Genomic DNA, 15,084 nt, shown 5'->3' on the forward strand with positions numbered 1-15,084 from the left:
TGTTCTAAAGACTTTTCTACCCAAAGACACCACTAAGACCCACTCAGAAATCAGACTTGGATAGGAGTCTGTTAAAGGAAAAAGGGAGGAGAGAACAAAGCAATGGGGTCCCTCCCATTGATAGAGGACTTCTTAAGACCTCTGGAATCTAGAACTGAGGCACAAACATGCTGGCTGGCTAGACACCTGCTGGTGTGGGCGAGACAGAGCCTCAGCACGGACTCCCCAATCCCTTCTAGCTGAGGTGATTTACAAGGGGGGTTGTGAACTGATTCAGTTAGACTGAACTGGCATGACCTGGGGCTTAGACCTGACATGTGAAGTTAAACTACTCACGGCTTCTTTCTCCATTCATTCCTCGCACTCTGTCCAGAGCACAGTAGAGAGCGCACAGCGCTTCCTGAAGAAATTTAAGCCAGGGAAGTGGACAATTCAGTATAACAAGCTGAACCTCAAGACGCCTGTACCAAGGTAGGAGTGAAATGTTCTTGGTTAGAACTTGGTGGCCAGTCGGGGTTAACTGCTAGGTACAACGGAACCATATGTGCCTCTCCTGACAGCGTCGTTGATTGTGGGTGGGGAGGACAACACGAGTTACTCGTGTGGGGTTAATTAAATGCAGTGACTGAGGATTAACACCCATCCTTGTGTTTTTAAAGTGACATTGCTATATCACGATCTTGCAAACCCAAGCTCATTGGTAACCTGGCCCGAGAAATTGGGCTACTCACTGAGGAGGTGGAATTGTATGGAGAAACAAAGGCCAAGGTCTTACTGTCAGCACTAGATCGCCTGAAGCATCAGCCAGATGGGAAATACGTTGTGGTGACTGGGTGAGTAGGTTCTGTTGCCAGCAGGCGTCACATTTAGCCACTGGGTCATCACCAGGGAGGCATTGGCACATGTGTGGAAGAGCCTTCAGCTTAGTCTTTTAGTTGTTTTAAATCATGTACACGAGCGCATGTGTGAGTGAGTGTAAGTGTGGGTGCCCACAACCTCCTAAAGAGGGGATCCCAGGGGATCTGGTGACTTCACCTGGCTTCTGATGGCACCAGGCATGCATGCAGGACACTTAGGTGCATGCAAGCAAAACACTTGGCACATAAAATAAAAGCAAATAAATATGACTTTTTATAAAGTGGGGGACAGGGCTGGAGAGATGGCTCAGTGATTAAGAGCCTAGGCTGGGGCTGGGGATTTAGCTCAGTGGTAGAGCGCTTATCTAGGAAGCGCAAGGCCCTGGGTTCAGTCCCCAGCTCCGGAAAAAAAAAAAAAACCAAAAAAAAAAAAAGAGCCTAGGCTGCTTTTCCAGAAGACTAGGGCTTGAATCCCTGTCTTTTTCTCTGTTTTACTCCCTGCTTGAATCCCAGACACCCACACTTCTGGCCTCCACAGGCACTGCATGTCGTGGACATGCAGTCCAAAACCCCATGCACAAAATAAATAAATAAATAAATAAATAAATAAATAAATAAATAAATAAAACTATGTCAATTTTTTGGGGAAAGAACTTAAAATCATGGGATGTCAGGGTCAAGCGTCAGTTGTATTTCCTGCAGTGAGTAGAGCTAACGTTCTTTGCAGTTGTATATATTATTGTGTACGTAAGTGATATCTGTACACAGGGGTGCAAGTGTGGAAGCGGGAGGGCGGTTTTGTAGGGCTGGTTCCTGCGTGCCACCTCTATGTGAGTTCTGGATGAAACTCAGGGTAAGGCTGTGAGGCTGGAGGCATCTAGGAGACCCTGCTTTTTATTTATAATGATTTTGAAAATTACAATTGGGACTCAGCCAAGGTCTCTCAGGATACTTTGTTTTCTGTTTTTGTTTTTTTAATCTTGAGTGTGGGTATGCGTGCGTGCTCTCGCAAGGGTGTGTACGCGCTCGCAAGGGTGTGTATGTGTACACGCACCCCACCCCTCGTAGATTCCGCTGGGGCTAAGTTACAGATGGCTACAAGCTTAGGTGGCCCAAGCTCAGTCCTCTTGAAGTGCAGCAGGTGTCCTTGACCACTGAGCCATCTTGCCAGCCCCTTGTTCTTATTATTTAGATTAGACCGTGCAGTGATTGAGTCACGTTAATTCTGTTGTTTCTTGCTCTCTCCTTGAAGAATTACTCCAACACCCCTGGGAGAAGGGAAGAGCACAACCACCATCGGGCTTGTGCAAGCCCTCGGCGCCCACCTGCATCAGAATGTTTTTGCGTGTGTGCGACAGCCTTCTCAGGGCCCCACCTTTGGGATAAAAGGTACCTGTGGCCTGAGGCACCTGCCTCTGGCCTTTCCTTTAGTCTTCCCAGACTGATTCTTTACCCTCGGGTGCTTCAGCTCCTTTAGATAGCTGGAACATTTCCTTCAGACATGTGTATGGCAGTGTGTTTGAGGAAGGCTTTCATTATCACTTTGGTCTATCACTTTGACATACACAGGGATTCTCGGATGTGTAAAATGGAGTTCAAAGGACTTCTATTTGACCCGAATATCCACTCTACTGTCACAGTAACATAAAAGAAATCATAGCTGCTGGTCCAGCCTTACACTGAAATAGTCCAGCCACACAGATTGTCTCCCTGTCTGGAATGAGAAAAGCCTGCCTTCGTTTAGTGAATGCTTTCTGCTAGGAACTGTGCTAAGCACTCTGTGTCTTCGTCATTCTCTCCTCCCATAAGATGCCAGCCCGGTTTATGATAGCAGCAGTGGGACTTCACTGGTAGTTTGGTTAAAGACTCCATCACACATTTATTTATGTAGTTAGTTAGTTAGTTAGTTAGTTAGTTAGTTAGTTAATTAGTCTGTTAGTTCACCTGTTAGTTTGCTTGTGAGGGAGTGAGTGAATGACTTAGTTCATGCCACAGCCTACCTGTGGAGGTCAGAAGACAGACAACCTGCTGAGTTTGCTCTCTCCTTCCACTGTATGGATCCGAGAGATCAAACTTGGGTTGTCGGGCGTGGCAGTGTGCACCATTACCCCACTTAGCTCTCTCACCTAGCCCCTAGTCCTGCCGTTCTCAACCTGTGGGTCACAACCCCTTCTGTGTCGCAGTCAGTTCTTTACATTATGATTCATAAGTAGCAAGATTACAGTTATGAAATAGCAACAAAAACCATTTTATGACTGTGGGCCACTGCAGTATGAAGAACTGTATTAAAGCGTCCCAGCATCGGGAGGTTGAGAACCTTATAACTCAGACCACATCAGCCTCTACATACAACACTTTTGACTAGGTAAGGACACTGGGTCACCAGATTTAGCCTCCTAATTTCGGTCACTGTGGTTCTGTAGCGATGCCCTTTTTTCCCTCAGGTTATTTATTGACTATGCATTTATTCTGTATTCATTGGTGGAGATTAAGGCCATCACACATGCTAGGCGCACACTGCCACTGATACACTCAAACATGCTTCTGTGTTTGTCTTCGCTTCCACTGTGCGTCTTCAGTGTACATGGTGCCATGCCGCCTCATGCTGCTTTGACATGTGTACATCGCACACCTCAAACCCGGACCATCCCTTCTCCTTTCTCCTCCCCTGCCATTACTCCTCCCTGTGTTCCTAGACCACTTTGCTTCTGTTTTCAAAACATGCTCTTTTAATCAAACCTGGTTTTATTAATTATAATATGTTCTTAGAGGCGGCCTTTTCATTTGCTAACAAGGTATCATGTCCTGCTTGTTCTGGTAATTAATGGAAATGTTTTCAGCAGGCTCACCCCTTCCCTCCTGCCACGTCTGACTTCCTTCTGTTCATTAGCTTCCTTTTGTCTTTGAGACAAGGTCTTCCAGCCTGGACCGCACTGTGTAGCTCAGGTTGGCCTGTTTGCTATCTTCTGCCTCCTGAGTGCTGGAATTATGTGCCACTGTGCCGGCCTTTGAGCTTGTTGTAATAACCCCTTTGACTCCAGGAGCCTTGTCCCTTATTCTGATTCCAGAACCCATTGTTCTCTTTCCCTGTTTGAATTTTCCTGCTTGCATAGTCTTCCTCGCAAAAAAACGAAACCTGTTCTTTCACGCTGACATTTATCTTAACTGATGCTACGGCATCGTGGACATCTTGACCGGCTTCTTGTTGACCACATGGGCCACAGAACTCTTACGGTTCAGCTGTTTTTCTATTCTAGAAGAGTTGGTGTCTCTGCTTGGTGTGTACTTCAAGATTCCTTTTCTGGAAGCTAGAGTAACTTTGTGAGTAGGGAATTACACGGGCTTGCCTTTATGTAGCTGTCATCTGGGTTTTTAATGTGTTAGGAATCACAGGGAGCCTGCTTCTAAAGATAATGAGTAGGTATGTATGTGTGTGTGCATGGTTCTGTCATTTGCACTCTGATTTCAATTGAGAGACTGTTCAGCATGAACATGATCAAGTGTTTCAGTGCGGTAAAGGAAATTAGAAAACACCTGCTCACATCTGTCCAAGTGACTGGAGAAAGTAAACAAACAGTCTGCTTAGTAGTTAGGAAAATGGGTTTGTTGGTCTTCGGATTCTAATTAGCAAGTTAACCTGAGTCCCTGCTGTCGCTCTGTCCCCTAGGTGGCGCTGCAGGAGGCGGCTATTCCCAGGTCATTCCTATGGAAGAGGTAAAGCAGCCCAGGATTTGACTGAACCCTACCCTACCCTGTATGATAGATTTTCCCTTCCGGAGATGAGATTTTTTTTTTCCCGAAGAATGATTAGTGGGCACTCCACCTGCTTCCTGGCAGGAGCAATGTATTCAACAACAACAAAAAAATCTTTATTTATAGACTTGAGACAACAACTTGGACTCAAACTCTACCTTTCAATGAGGACCACATGCCACATGGTCTCCAGAAGCATCAGAGCCCTGAGTACTCAGGAACAGTGTAGGGACCCAGAGGGGAACAACCCCATGCTCCTCCTTTGTGCAGCCTCTGACCTTGGCAGGGGTCGGGGGTGAGTGACGGGGATGCTCTGCTCTCTGGACACTTATGTGGAGAACTGCTAATTCCTTCACTGGGAGTCGTTTCAAGGGACAGATAGCTAGCTGGGCATTGTTTTTTCTCCAGTATTCACTATGTAGTTCAGGCTGGTCTTGAACTGGTGGCAGTCCTCCCTCAGCCTCCCGAGGGTGTCAAACATTTGCTCTGCACACAGAAGCCCACTAGTGAGCCTGCCCACCAGCAGTACTTCAGCCAGCATCCCCTGGGGGTAGTGCAGAGACTGGGTTGGTTGTGGGAGACTGCAGATTGGACAGACAGATCTGCTAGAGACTGCTATGGCCTCTGCTCTTTTGTAGTTTAATCTCCACCTCACTGGTGACATCCACGCCATCACTGCCGCTAATAACCTTGTGGCTGCTGCTATTGACGCTCGGATATTTCATGAGCTGACCCAGACAGACAAGGTAGGAAGCAGAGGGCGTGTGTGTGTGTGTGTGTGTGTGTGTGTGTGTGTGTGTGAGAGAGAGAGAGAGAGAGAGAGAGAGAGAGAAAGGGGGAAATACCTGAATTAACATTAGTCCCTTGGGTGCTGATGCAGGTGCCATGATCCCTCATCTAAAGCTCTTTCCTTCTCTTTCTTTAAGGCTCTCTTTAATCGTCTGGTACCCTCAGTAAATGGAGTAAGAAAGTTCTCTGACATCCAAATCCGCAGGTTACGGGTAAGCTTTTGCCTGCTTGATGGTTGATATAATAAGAAATTTAATTAAAGATAACAAGGATTGAAGGTAGGGGTTTCCCTAAATTCTTTATGAATTATAAGTGATTGCTCTTAAAGTAAATAGAGCTGATAATTAGTCCTCAGCTAAGATGAGAGAGGACAGAGGCTTTTTAATGTGCCGATTGAGGATGCCATCATGGAGATGTGCAGCTTCTGGAGTTTGCACCCCTGCTCTCCCTATCCCTGGGATCTTGGGTTCATATTCATTGTGGGGCACCTTGTGGTTCAGTCCTCTATAAACAAGCTTAATCATGCTTACCCTTCATAAAAAAAAAAATCTCAGTACTAGTGACTTCTATTTTATTTGAATTTCTGTAATATATATATTTAAAATATTTATGCATATTGAGTGTAGTCATGTGTGATTCACAGCATTGTATAAAGATTAGAGGACAAGTTGTGGGGATCAGTTCTTTTTTTTTTTTTTTTTTTTGGTTCTTTTTTTCGGAGCTGGGGACCGAACCCAGGGCCCTAGGTAAGCGCTCTACCACTGAGCTAAATCCCCAGCGTGGGGATCAGTTCTTAATTTCCACTTTGTTGTGGCAGTCTCTGGTTTCTGCTGCTATATAGAATATCATCTTGTGTAGGAGTGCTAGGACTATAGATGTGCACACCACATCTGACTTTACCTGGGTTTGAGGAATTGAGCTCAGGTCATTGGGCTTTTGAAGCAAGTGCATTTACATTCTGAATAGTCTGCCCAGAGCTCTATAGTCAGCAAGCACATGTTTTTACCACACAGCCTAATAATCCCCTGATATTTTTACATAGAAAATGAAAATTGGCATTCACACAAAAACCTGTACATGCATGTTTTAATGACTCTATTAATAATCTCCCCAAAGTGAGAAAAATCTTCAGTGTTCTTCAATGGATGAATGGTTAGACAAATTGCCGTGCATCTGCGCAGTGAAAAAGATTGGGCTGCTGATAGGCACAGTGATTTGGTTGACTCTCAAAGGCATTCTGTCTTATAGAAGAAGCCAGGATCAGAAGGTCATAGGCTTTGCTTCCGTTTATATGGTACCCTCAGTGAGATAGAACATCAGACTAGTCTGCCCAGAGTCATGGGTCAGGGAAGTGCAACTATAAAGGAACAGCACAGGGATGTTCATGTGTAACTCTTACCGACGTAAGGGAACAGTGTGTGTGTGTGTGCGCGCGCGCGTGTGTGGCATCTGGACCCCTGGAACTGAGGTTAACAGACACTTGTGAGCTGCCGTATGGGTGCTGGAACTTGAACCTTGGTCCTCTGTAAGAACAACAAGAGTTTTCAAAGCCTAAGCCATCTCTCCTGCCCTGAACAACTCTGTTGATGCTTCACAAGTAGGCATGGAGGTCCCTTTACCTGGATACGTTGTTTACATGTTGCTCTTCTTGCAACTCTGTCAATAATTTTTGTATCCGGGTTTTGTTTGTGGTTTTTGTGGGCACTGAGAATATACTGGCCAGCTTTCAAGCATGTTCTTAGCTTGTGTTTTTATGTCTCCCCCGACACCTGTGCTTTGGGTATATCAAGTGCTCCGTGGCCTGCTGGGGTACCATGGGAGGACCAGATGACCCGTTTACCTTTTATAAAGGGACCTTTTGTCAGCAGGGAGAGGGAACAGTTCAGTCAAGGAAATCCGATCAAGAGATGTTTCTGGATGCTGCAGTTCCCTTTACAGGAATCAGACTAGACCCTAGGTTCTTATCCCTCCTTCCCAGCCACTCTCCTGCATACTGCTTCCTTGCTGTTAATAGTGATGGTGGGGTGTGTGGGTGTGTCTGTGTGATTGAAATGGGGGTCTCACTGTATAGCCCTGGCTTGTTCTGGAACTCTATGTAGACCAGGCTGGCTTCAAAGTCACAGAGAGCCACCTGCCTCTGCCTCTGCCTCCTAAGTGCTGGAACTGAAGGTGACACCATGCCCAGGGACAGAGTTTTCATAGTCTGCCCAGAGTCCTCAGTCACAAGTGGGTTACTGCCTTAGTTACTCTTCCTGATGCTATGATAAAAATACCCAGACAAAAGCAATTGAAGACGGAGGACTCGATTTTGACTCACTATAGGAATCGTGATCATCGAGAGCCCACCGTGGTGGAGTTAGATGATGAGGTAGATGAGCAGGTAGATGAGCATGAGGAGCATGAGGCAGCTGATCACATGGTTTCCTCAGTGGAGAAGCAGAGAATGTTTGCTCAGCTCACTTTTTCCTTTTCTTGTGCAGAGTCACAACTCAAAGCTTATCACCCACAGTGGGTGCCTGGGTCTTCTCAACTTCAAAAACTTAATCAGGAGAAGTTCCTCGTGGGCACGCCCAGGGACCTATCTTCCTGGTGATTCTAGACCTCAGCAAATTGACAGTTGAGATTGACCATCCCCTCCAACAGCAGGTTGTTCCTGGGTTTCTTTGAACAGCGTCAAGGTCTAAGCTCATGGGGCATGTGAGATCTGTATGTTTCTATGCAGTGGTGGACACACCTTTAACCCCAGCTGTCGGGAGGCAGAGGCAGAGGCAGACAGATCTCTGATTTGAAGGCCAGCCTGGTCTACAGAACAAGTTCCAGGATAGCCAGGGCTACACAGAGAGACCCTGTCTCAAAGGAGGGGAGAGAAGAGAGATGAGATTGAAAAGAGGAAAGGAAAGAAAAGGGCCCCAGGCAGAGTGGGTCTTACTGGATGGGACTCTACTCCTGACTGCCAAACATGAAAAGGGCACTGTTTGATAAACATTTTCCATTTTGAGAAGTGATCCTTATAGACACTAAATAAATTTTTAAAGTACCTTCCTTGTGTAAGGAGAAAAAAGCCTTTTTTGTGTCTCTTTAGAACAGTAAGAAGTCAGCGTATTGAACCATAGAAAAGCATGTAAAAGAGTTTAAATGTATTTTTTTTAATTGATAGCTGTTCAATTTTGCCTTGCCTAAAATTTGACTTCAGTTGGCTTTTTTGGGTTTCTCAGTCTTGTTTTTAAACCTGTGCATCTTGCTTTTCATTTCAATATATTAATGAATCCAGAAATGCATTGTGGTAATTCTTGGTTGTGACTGCTTTTGGCTGGGTCGAGGGAAGTCTCTTGGAGCTCAGTTACAGAGGCAGACAGACCAAGTGGGAACAGGAAGCGACCTCCAGGCTTAGCCAGGGGGTCAAGTCACAGTTTTCCCTTCTGGATTTAAGATGCTGGCATTCCAAGGGTGAGCCACAGGCTGGATTTATTTCTTTATCTCAAGATAAAAGTCAATTTTTTAAAAAAATAGTATGCTTCTCTGTTTTGTCTTTTGTGGGGATGGAGGGGGATTATATTAGCTTACAGTTCAAAGTTCAGTCCATCATTGTGGGGAAGTTGAAGCAGCGGGGGGCTTGAAGCAACTGGTAACGTCACATCTATAGTCAGGAATCAGGAATGAAAAGATGGATGAATGGGTGCTCTTTTAGTTTTGGCTTGGTTTGGTTTGGTTTTGTTGAGACGGGGTCTGGCTGCGTGGCCCTGGCTGTCTTGGATTACACTATGTAGACCAGACCACCTCAAACTCTCCTTCCCAAGTGCTGCCTCTTGTCTTATTCTATGTTTTAACTTTCTTTCTTTTCAGAGGCTAGGCATTGAGAAGACTGACCCCGCTGCGCTGACAGATGATGAGATAAACAGATTTGCAAGACTAGATATTGATCCAGAAACCATAACATGGCAGAGAGGTATGTACCCAAGACAGGCTGCCAGCCCCCTGTGTTTTGGTACCCCACCTCTCTCCCGTCTCCAGGATGCTCCTGGGTCAGGATGCTGTGCAGAGTGGACATATCCTTTGCTTTGCTTGTCACCCCTAGCTGCACTGTAGACGTCCCTTTGTGGAGTTGGTTGAATGTCTGTTCAGTGTTGATTGAAATGAGGATTTCAAGGAAGTTCATGCTTAAACCAAAAATAACATTTCTTAAGTTTCAATTTTATGCAAAAAGTTTGGGTGTCATGAAGTGGGAAAGTGATGTCTAATCACTTGAATCATGTGTGCTTTTTATTCTGAGAACTCTCTGGCACCAGCAACTTGATTTTTCATATATCTCCTTATCCTACTAATCATTTCTCATTTTATTAACTCGTTGTAACACACTCGCCAGCCTTTAGACGTTTGCCTGACTTCATGGCCATATGTTGTTTTTCTCTGTGTACAATTAGCATAGCTTTGGATTTTATTTTCTATCCATCTCTGTATCACAGCAGAGAAGAAATTTCCATCAAGACATGAGAATGCACCAGAAGCCCGACTTACCAACTTTTCTCTTGTTTTTTGGTTTTTGGTTTTTGGTGGGTTTTTTTTTGTTTTGTTTTGTTTTTTGGTTTTTGTTTAGTTTTGTTTTATTTTGTTTTCTGGCACAGCGATTGCTAATGTCCTGTTTATTTGGAGTTTTTGGTGTTTGTTTTCATCGTGTAACCCAGGCTGGTTCGGGTTCTCTGTGTAGCTGAGGCTGATTTCCTGAATTATAGCTGTGGACCAGCACTATACCGCTCTTTAAAGGTTTTTATGTGCATGGGTGCCTCATCTATGTCTGTTTACCATGTCTATATGGTGTTTACAGAAGCCAGTAGAGGGCATCAGATCCCCTGGAACTGGAGTTACAGACAGTGTGAGCTGCCATGCGGGTACTGGGAATTGAACCTGGGTCCTCTGGAAGAACAGCTAGTGCACTTAACCACTGAGCCGTCACTGAACCATCTCTCTAGGCCCCCATTTTAATATCTTAAATAAATTTACTTATTTATTGTGTGTATGGATGTTTTCTTACACACATGTATGAGCACCATGTCAAGCCTAGTGTCCAAGGAGACTGGGTAAGAGCCTGAGATCCGTGGAACTGGACTTACTGTGAATGGTTGTGAGTGCCATGTGGCTGCTAGAAACGGAACCCTGGTGCAATATAAGTGCTCTCAACCATGGAGCCGTCTCTCCAGACCCTACTGCAGTATGCTCACCATCTGTTATGAGAATTTAATATATCGTTTAGTCATTTCCTTTAGCATGTGCATGTGTGTGGGGGGGGGGGTTCACATGTAGAGTGTGTTTTACTATGTAGCTTTCACTGACCTTGAACTCTTGATTCTCAGCCCTGCATGAAGCACCACATCTGGCTACTTTTCCTTTCCTGGTGCTTATTGGTTTGCTACAAAGGAAAGAATTAGGGAAAAGCCTGATGGAGACTTACATAAGGTCTACATACATACTCATTGTTTTATACCACTAACTATATTAATAATAAAAAGGGATGATGATGATGATGATGATGGTGATAGTGATAGTGATGGTTTTATAGGTCTTCAACTTCTCTTTCCTCAGTGCAGTGGGGGCAGGGGGTGGGGTCAGTTTCTCTGGATGGAGCGGAAAGTTGCATCCCTCCAATTGCTTGTCCTTGCTGGTGACCACACCCCTCCTGAGGCTCTAAGGGCTCTGGGAGCCTGATTCTGTAAATCCATGGCAAAGATGAGATAATGTATTTTTGGATTCTATGCATAGGGAAAGAAAAAGGAGGAGTCCACTAAACAGCGAGGGGTAGTGAGTCCCAGGAAGTGAGGTCAACAGTGAGGGGTACTGAGTCCCAGGAAGTGAGGTCAACAGTGAGGGGTACTGAGTCCCAGGAAGTGAGGTCAACAGTGAGGTGTAGTGAGTCCCAGAGGTTAGGTCAACAGTGAGGGGTACTGATCCCAGGAAGTGAGGTCAACAGTGAGGGGTACTGAGTCCCAGGAAGTGAAGTTTGGGTCAGCTGGCGGTTGATCTGTCCAGGTTACCTGAGGTTGTACAAGTGGGTATATAGTCTGTCATCACCAGAGAATGTGCTAAGGAGAGGCCAGGCCTGAGACCTGGAGTGCTTCACAAGCATTTGCACTTGGTCTGAGTTGACAGCTCTTTTATGGGTGTATGGTCAGTGAGTCACCCACAGAACAATATACACCTCAGCTTTTTCATAAACTGGGTCGCTCTGTGTTTCTCTGCTGATATAGAATGTGCTTTGAAGTAGAGTCCAGATTTCATAATTGTTTGAATTCTTTAGAAGGAACGAAGCTTAAGCACTCTGCATTCCTTTTGCTTTAAGTGCCATCCCCCTGCATTTCTGGTGTGTGGCTGTGTCTCTTACACCGTAGTCTATTTGTAGTCCATTTTGAAACCAAGTACTAATAAGCTATCGTTAGGCTAGATTTGTTTTAAAAACTCTGTTGCTGCTAAAGCGAACGTGGTAATGCACACTTTCAGTCTCGGAATCCAGGAGGCAGAGGCAGGGGGAATCTGTAAATTTGAGGCCAGTGTGGACTACATAGTACGTTCTAGGGCCTCTGGAACTGAGACAGCCGTGTCTCTGGAACAGCACACACACTCACATGTGCACACACATACTAAATTCTGCTTCTCCCTTTAGCTTTATGGTCCCTTGTCTTTATGGAATTGTTTGTTTACTTTTGAGATAGGGTAGTGCTCCTTAGTCTGGGGAAGCCTTGAAGTTGTTATTGTCTTGCCTCAGCCCTCAGAGTACTGGTGTTCCAGCTGTGTGCTATCTACCCTAGTGCTTCTCCTTCCTCCCTTATCCCTTCCTCCCTCCCTTCTTGACTAGCAAGATTGCCCTACCATTGAACTATATCCCTTTCCTTCATTCATGTACCTTTTCTTAAAAACTGTTCCTGCCCTCTCTTTCCACTGTAGTGCTGGATACTAACGATAGATTCCTGAGGAAGATCACCATTGGACAGGCTCCAACCGAGAAAGGCCACACACGCACGGTAACTGCTCCATGGGAACTAGCTCTCGCTGCCTCCATCCTCCTCCATCGCCTCCCCTCCGACTACACCGGCAGGTGTTGTTCTGCCTTCTCCCTTTTAAAATGGAAGTGAGTGGGTGTGGCACAGAGCACTCCTGACAGCTTGTGCAATAAATCCATGTGTCACCTGTGTGCTTTTCCCCCAGCATTCTTTCCCGGAGGTGGAGAATCCAAGTGAATATTCTTGCATATAAATTAATTAAAACCGTTTCTCTTCTGTGGCCATTTGACAGTACATGTCCTCGGTATCAGAGTACCTGCTTTGTCCCCTTGTGTTAGGGAAGCTGTAACCAATTCTTCCCTTCAGGCTGCTTTCATGGGGGTAAAATGATAGCTTACTGATTGTGCTACAGGTTTTTATTTTTAAGGGTGGTCTTGTGTAGCTCAGATTGGTCTCAAACTTATTAGAGCTGAGGATGACTTTGAACTCTGCTCCTCCGTGAGCTGGGATTATAAGCATGTACCCCCACACCTGTTTTATGAGGTGCTGGGAATGAAGCCTAGAGCTCTGTGCATGCTACTCAAGTGCACTGCCCCAGTATTACAACCCTTAGACCACTGACTTAAAAAACGATTATTCAAGGCTTCTGAACAGTTATACATTTTGACAGTTGGAAGATTACTTAGTTATTTCTAATCCATCCTTGTTAGCTATTTGTCTAAGCCAAAAGAGATGCCTCCGATAATTCTTCTGCTGTGACACAAAGGGTCTTCTCTATCTCTTTTCCACAGGCCCAGTTTGATATCTCTGTGGCCAGTGAAATCATGGCAGTCCTGGCCCTCACTAGTTCTCTGGAAGACATGAGAGCAAGGCTGGGCAAAATGGTGGTAGCGTCCAGTAAGAAAGGGGAGCCTATCAGCTGTGAAGACCTGGTAAGTGACAGGCAGCACCTAGCATCCCGGGGTCTTTCGGTGATTGTTAAAAACAGAGATTATGCTCTTCTTAAAATGTTGCAATTAACTCATTGACTGATTTTGCTCATTGCAAAAATTATGAAATTTATATTTTTAAAAGTTCTTCATAGCGAATGATGGTAGAGGTGTTGGGCTCTTGTAATGGGCCACAAGTGCCAGGTGCCTTGAATGGTGCCTTCTTCCTTCAAGGAATCAAGGGAGATTCCTGAGCAAGCCCTGACCAAAGTTTGATGACACCTAGAGTCCAAGTGTTTACTGTCACCCTTGGTGCCTTCCCAGAACATTTGGCTTGGGAGGACTCATTGGCCAGTGTGGCCAATAGTCTTCTAGTGAACCTCTTTCTGTTTTGTTCGTTTGGTGTTCTGTTTTTGTTGTTGTTGTTTCTTTAGACAGGTTCTCTATATATATGTCTGGCTGTCCTAGAACAAACACTATGTGTGTGTGTGTGTGTGACTAATGTACACTAGGCTGGCCTGAACCTCACAGAGTTCCTCCCACGTGCTGAGATTAAAAGTGTCGGCCACTATACCCTTGTAGCCCAGGCTACTCCCTAATCAGTAGCAACCTTCCTAGTTTAGGCCCCCAGCCCGAGGCCTGGGATTATAACAATGGTTCTCAGTCTCCTAATGCTGCCGTCCTCTGATACAGTTGCTCACATTGTGGTGACCCCTAACCATAAAATTATTTTTGTTACTACTTTATAACTGTAATTTTGTTACTGTTATGAATCGTGTTATATTTTTTAGAGATAGAGGTTTGCCAAGGGGTCATCACGCTCAACCTATGAATCCTAAATCAGCACGTGCCACCCACCGCACCTGTTGTATGTAGGTCAAAATTTAAAGGACTGTTTGTATCAACACACCGCGGTATAGCTGGCGTGATGGCAGACAAATTTAGGAAAGGAGGGAAATATTAACTTTGCTCTCACAGTTAATTTGCTTTTTAAATTTTAACACCCAGACCTTAGATTTAGAACCGCATCAATGTTGAGTTTAAATGAGAACCACTGCTCCGTTTTACCTCACCACTGGTTCTGTTCAGCCATGATTAGATGCCTTAAAAGAGGGAGCTGGATTTCGGAGTTGAAATTAGACTTCTGGCTAGTATTCTGGCTTCCGCTTTGGGAAACATACATTGAATTTGATTTATATACCATTTCTGCTTGGATACCACAGTTATAAATAACTCCTTGCTGCTGGAAGTGCCATCCACTCTAAACTGGTCTGAATGGATTCCCCACATCAGCCGGCAGCAGAGCTTGATTGGGCGCTTGTTTTCACCGCCACATGCTTTTTCAGAAAATCGTATGCAAAAGCCGTTTTCATTCTGCTTCCTCTCCCTGCTAAGATAACTGGTGGCTTCCTAGTACAGCCAGGAAGAATAAGAACTAAAGATGAATGGCTGAGATTAGGTGTGAGCACTAATTGCTCCAAGATGGTTAAAGTGAATGAGAAGCCCCGGAGTGCTGAGTTTTGGTTTCCGGAGATTGGATTTCTGCTCGCACTAGCTGATGCTTCATGGGATTGTCTTGCAGGGCGTGAGCGGGGCGCTGACGGTGCTCATGAAGGATGCGATCAAGCCCAATCTCATGCAGACCTTAGAGGTGAGCAGGGAACCTCCCGGGTCCGGAGTTATTATAGCCCAACCTTTCCTTGCAGAACCAGACGCCTTTTTTGAAAGGTTCTCCAAAGTCAGTTTGTTATGGGAGCATTGCGTGCG

At 45.2% G+C, this 15,084-nt stretch overlaps 1 protein-coding gene across 1 annotated transcript in view; it reads left to right on the forward strand.

The window, feature by feature from the left end:
- Mthfd1 (methylenetetrahydrofolate dehydrogenase, cyclohydrolase and formyltetrahydrofolate synthetase 1) overlaps positions 1-15,084 on the forward strand; it is a 67,317-nt gene that overhangs the window by 33,878 nt on the left and 18,355 nt on the right. The window contains 10 exon segments of the mRNA NM_022508.2: positions 374-471; positions 660-833; positions 2,110-2,246; positions 4,525-4,571; positions 5,249-5,356; positions 5,537-5,611; positions 9,243-9,345; positions 12,333-12,409; positions 13,180-13,320; positions 14,900-14,968. Coding sequence (NP_071953.2) covers positions 374-471; positions 660-833; positions 2,110-2,246; positions 4,525-4,571; positions 5,249-5,356; positions 5,537-5,611; positions 9,243-9,345; positions 12,333-12,409; positions 13,180-13,320; positions 14,900-14,968 — 1,029 coding nt within the window.

The sequence above is a fragment of the Rattus norvegicus genome, chromosome 6 (assembly GCF_021556685.1).
Source record: "Rattus norvegicus strain SHRSP/BbbUtx chromosome 6, alternate assembly SHRSP_T2T, whole genome shotgun sequence".
NCBI classification, from domain to species: Eukaryota; Metazoa; Chordata; class Mammalia; order Rodentia; family Muridae; genus Rattus; species Rattus norvegicus.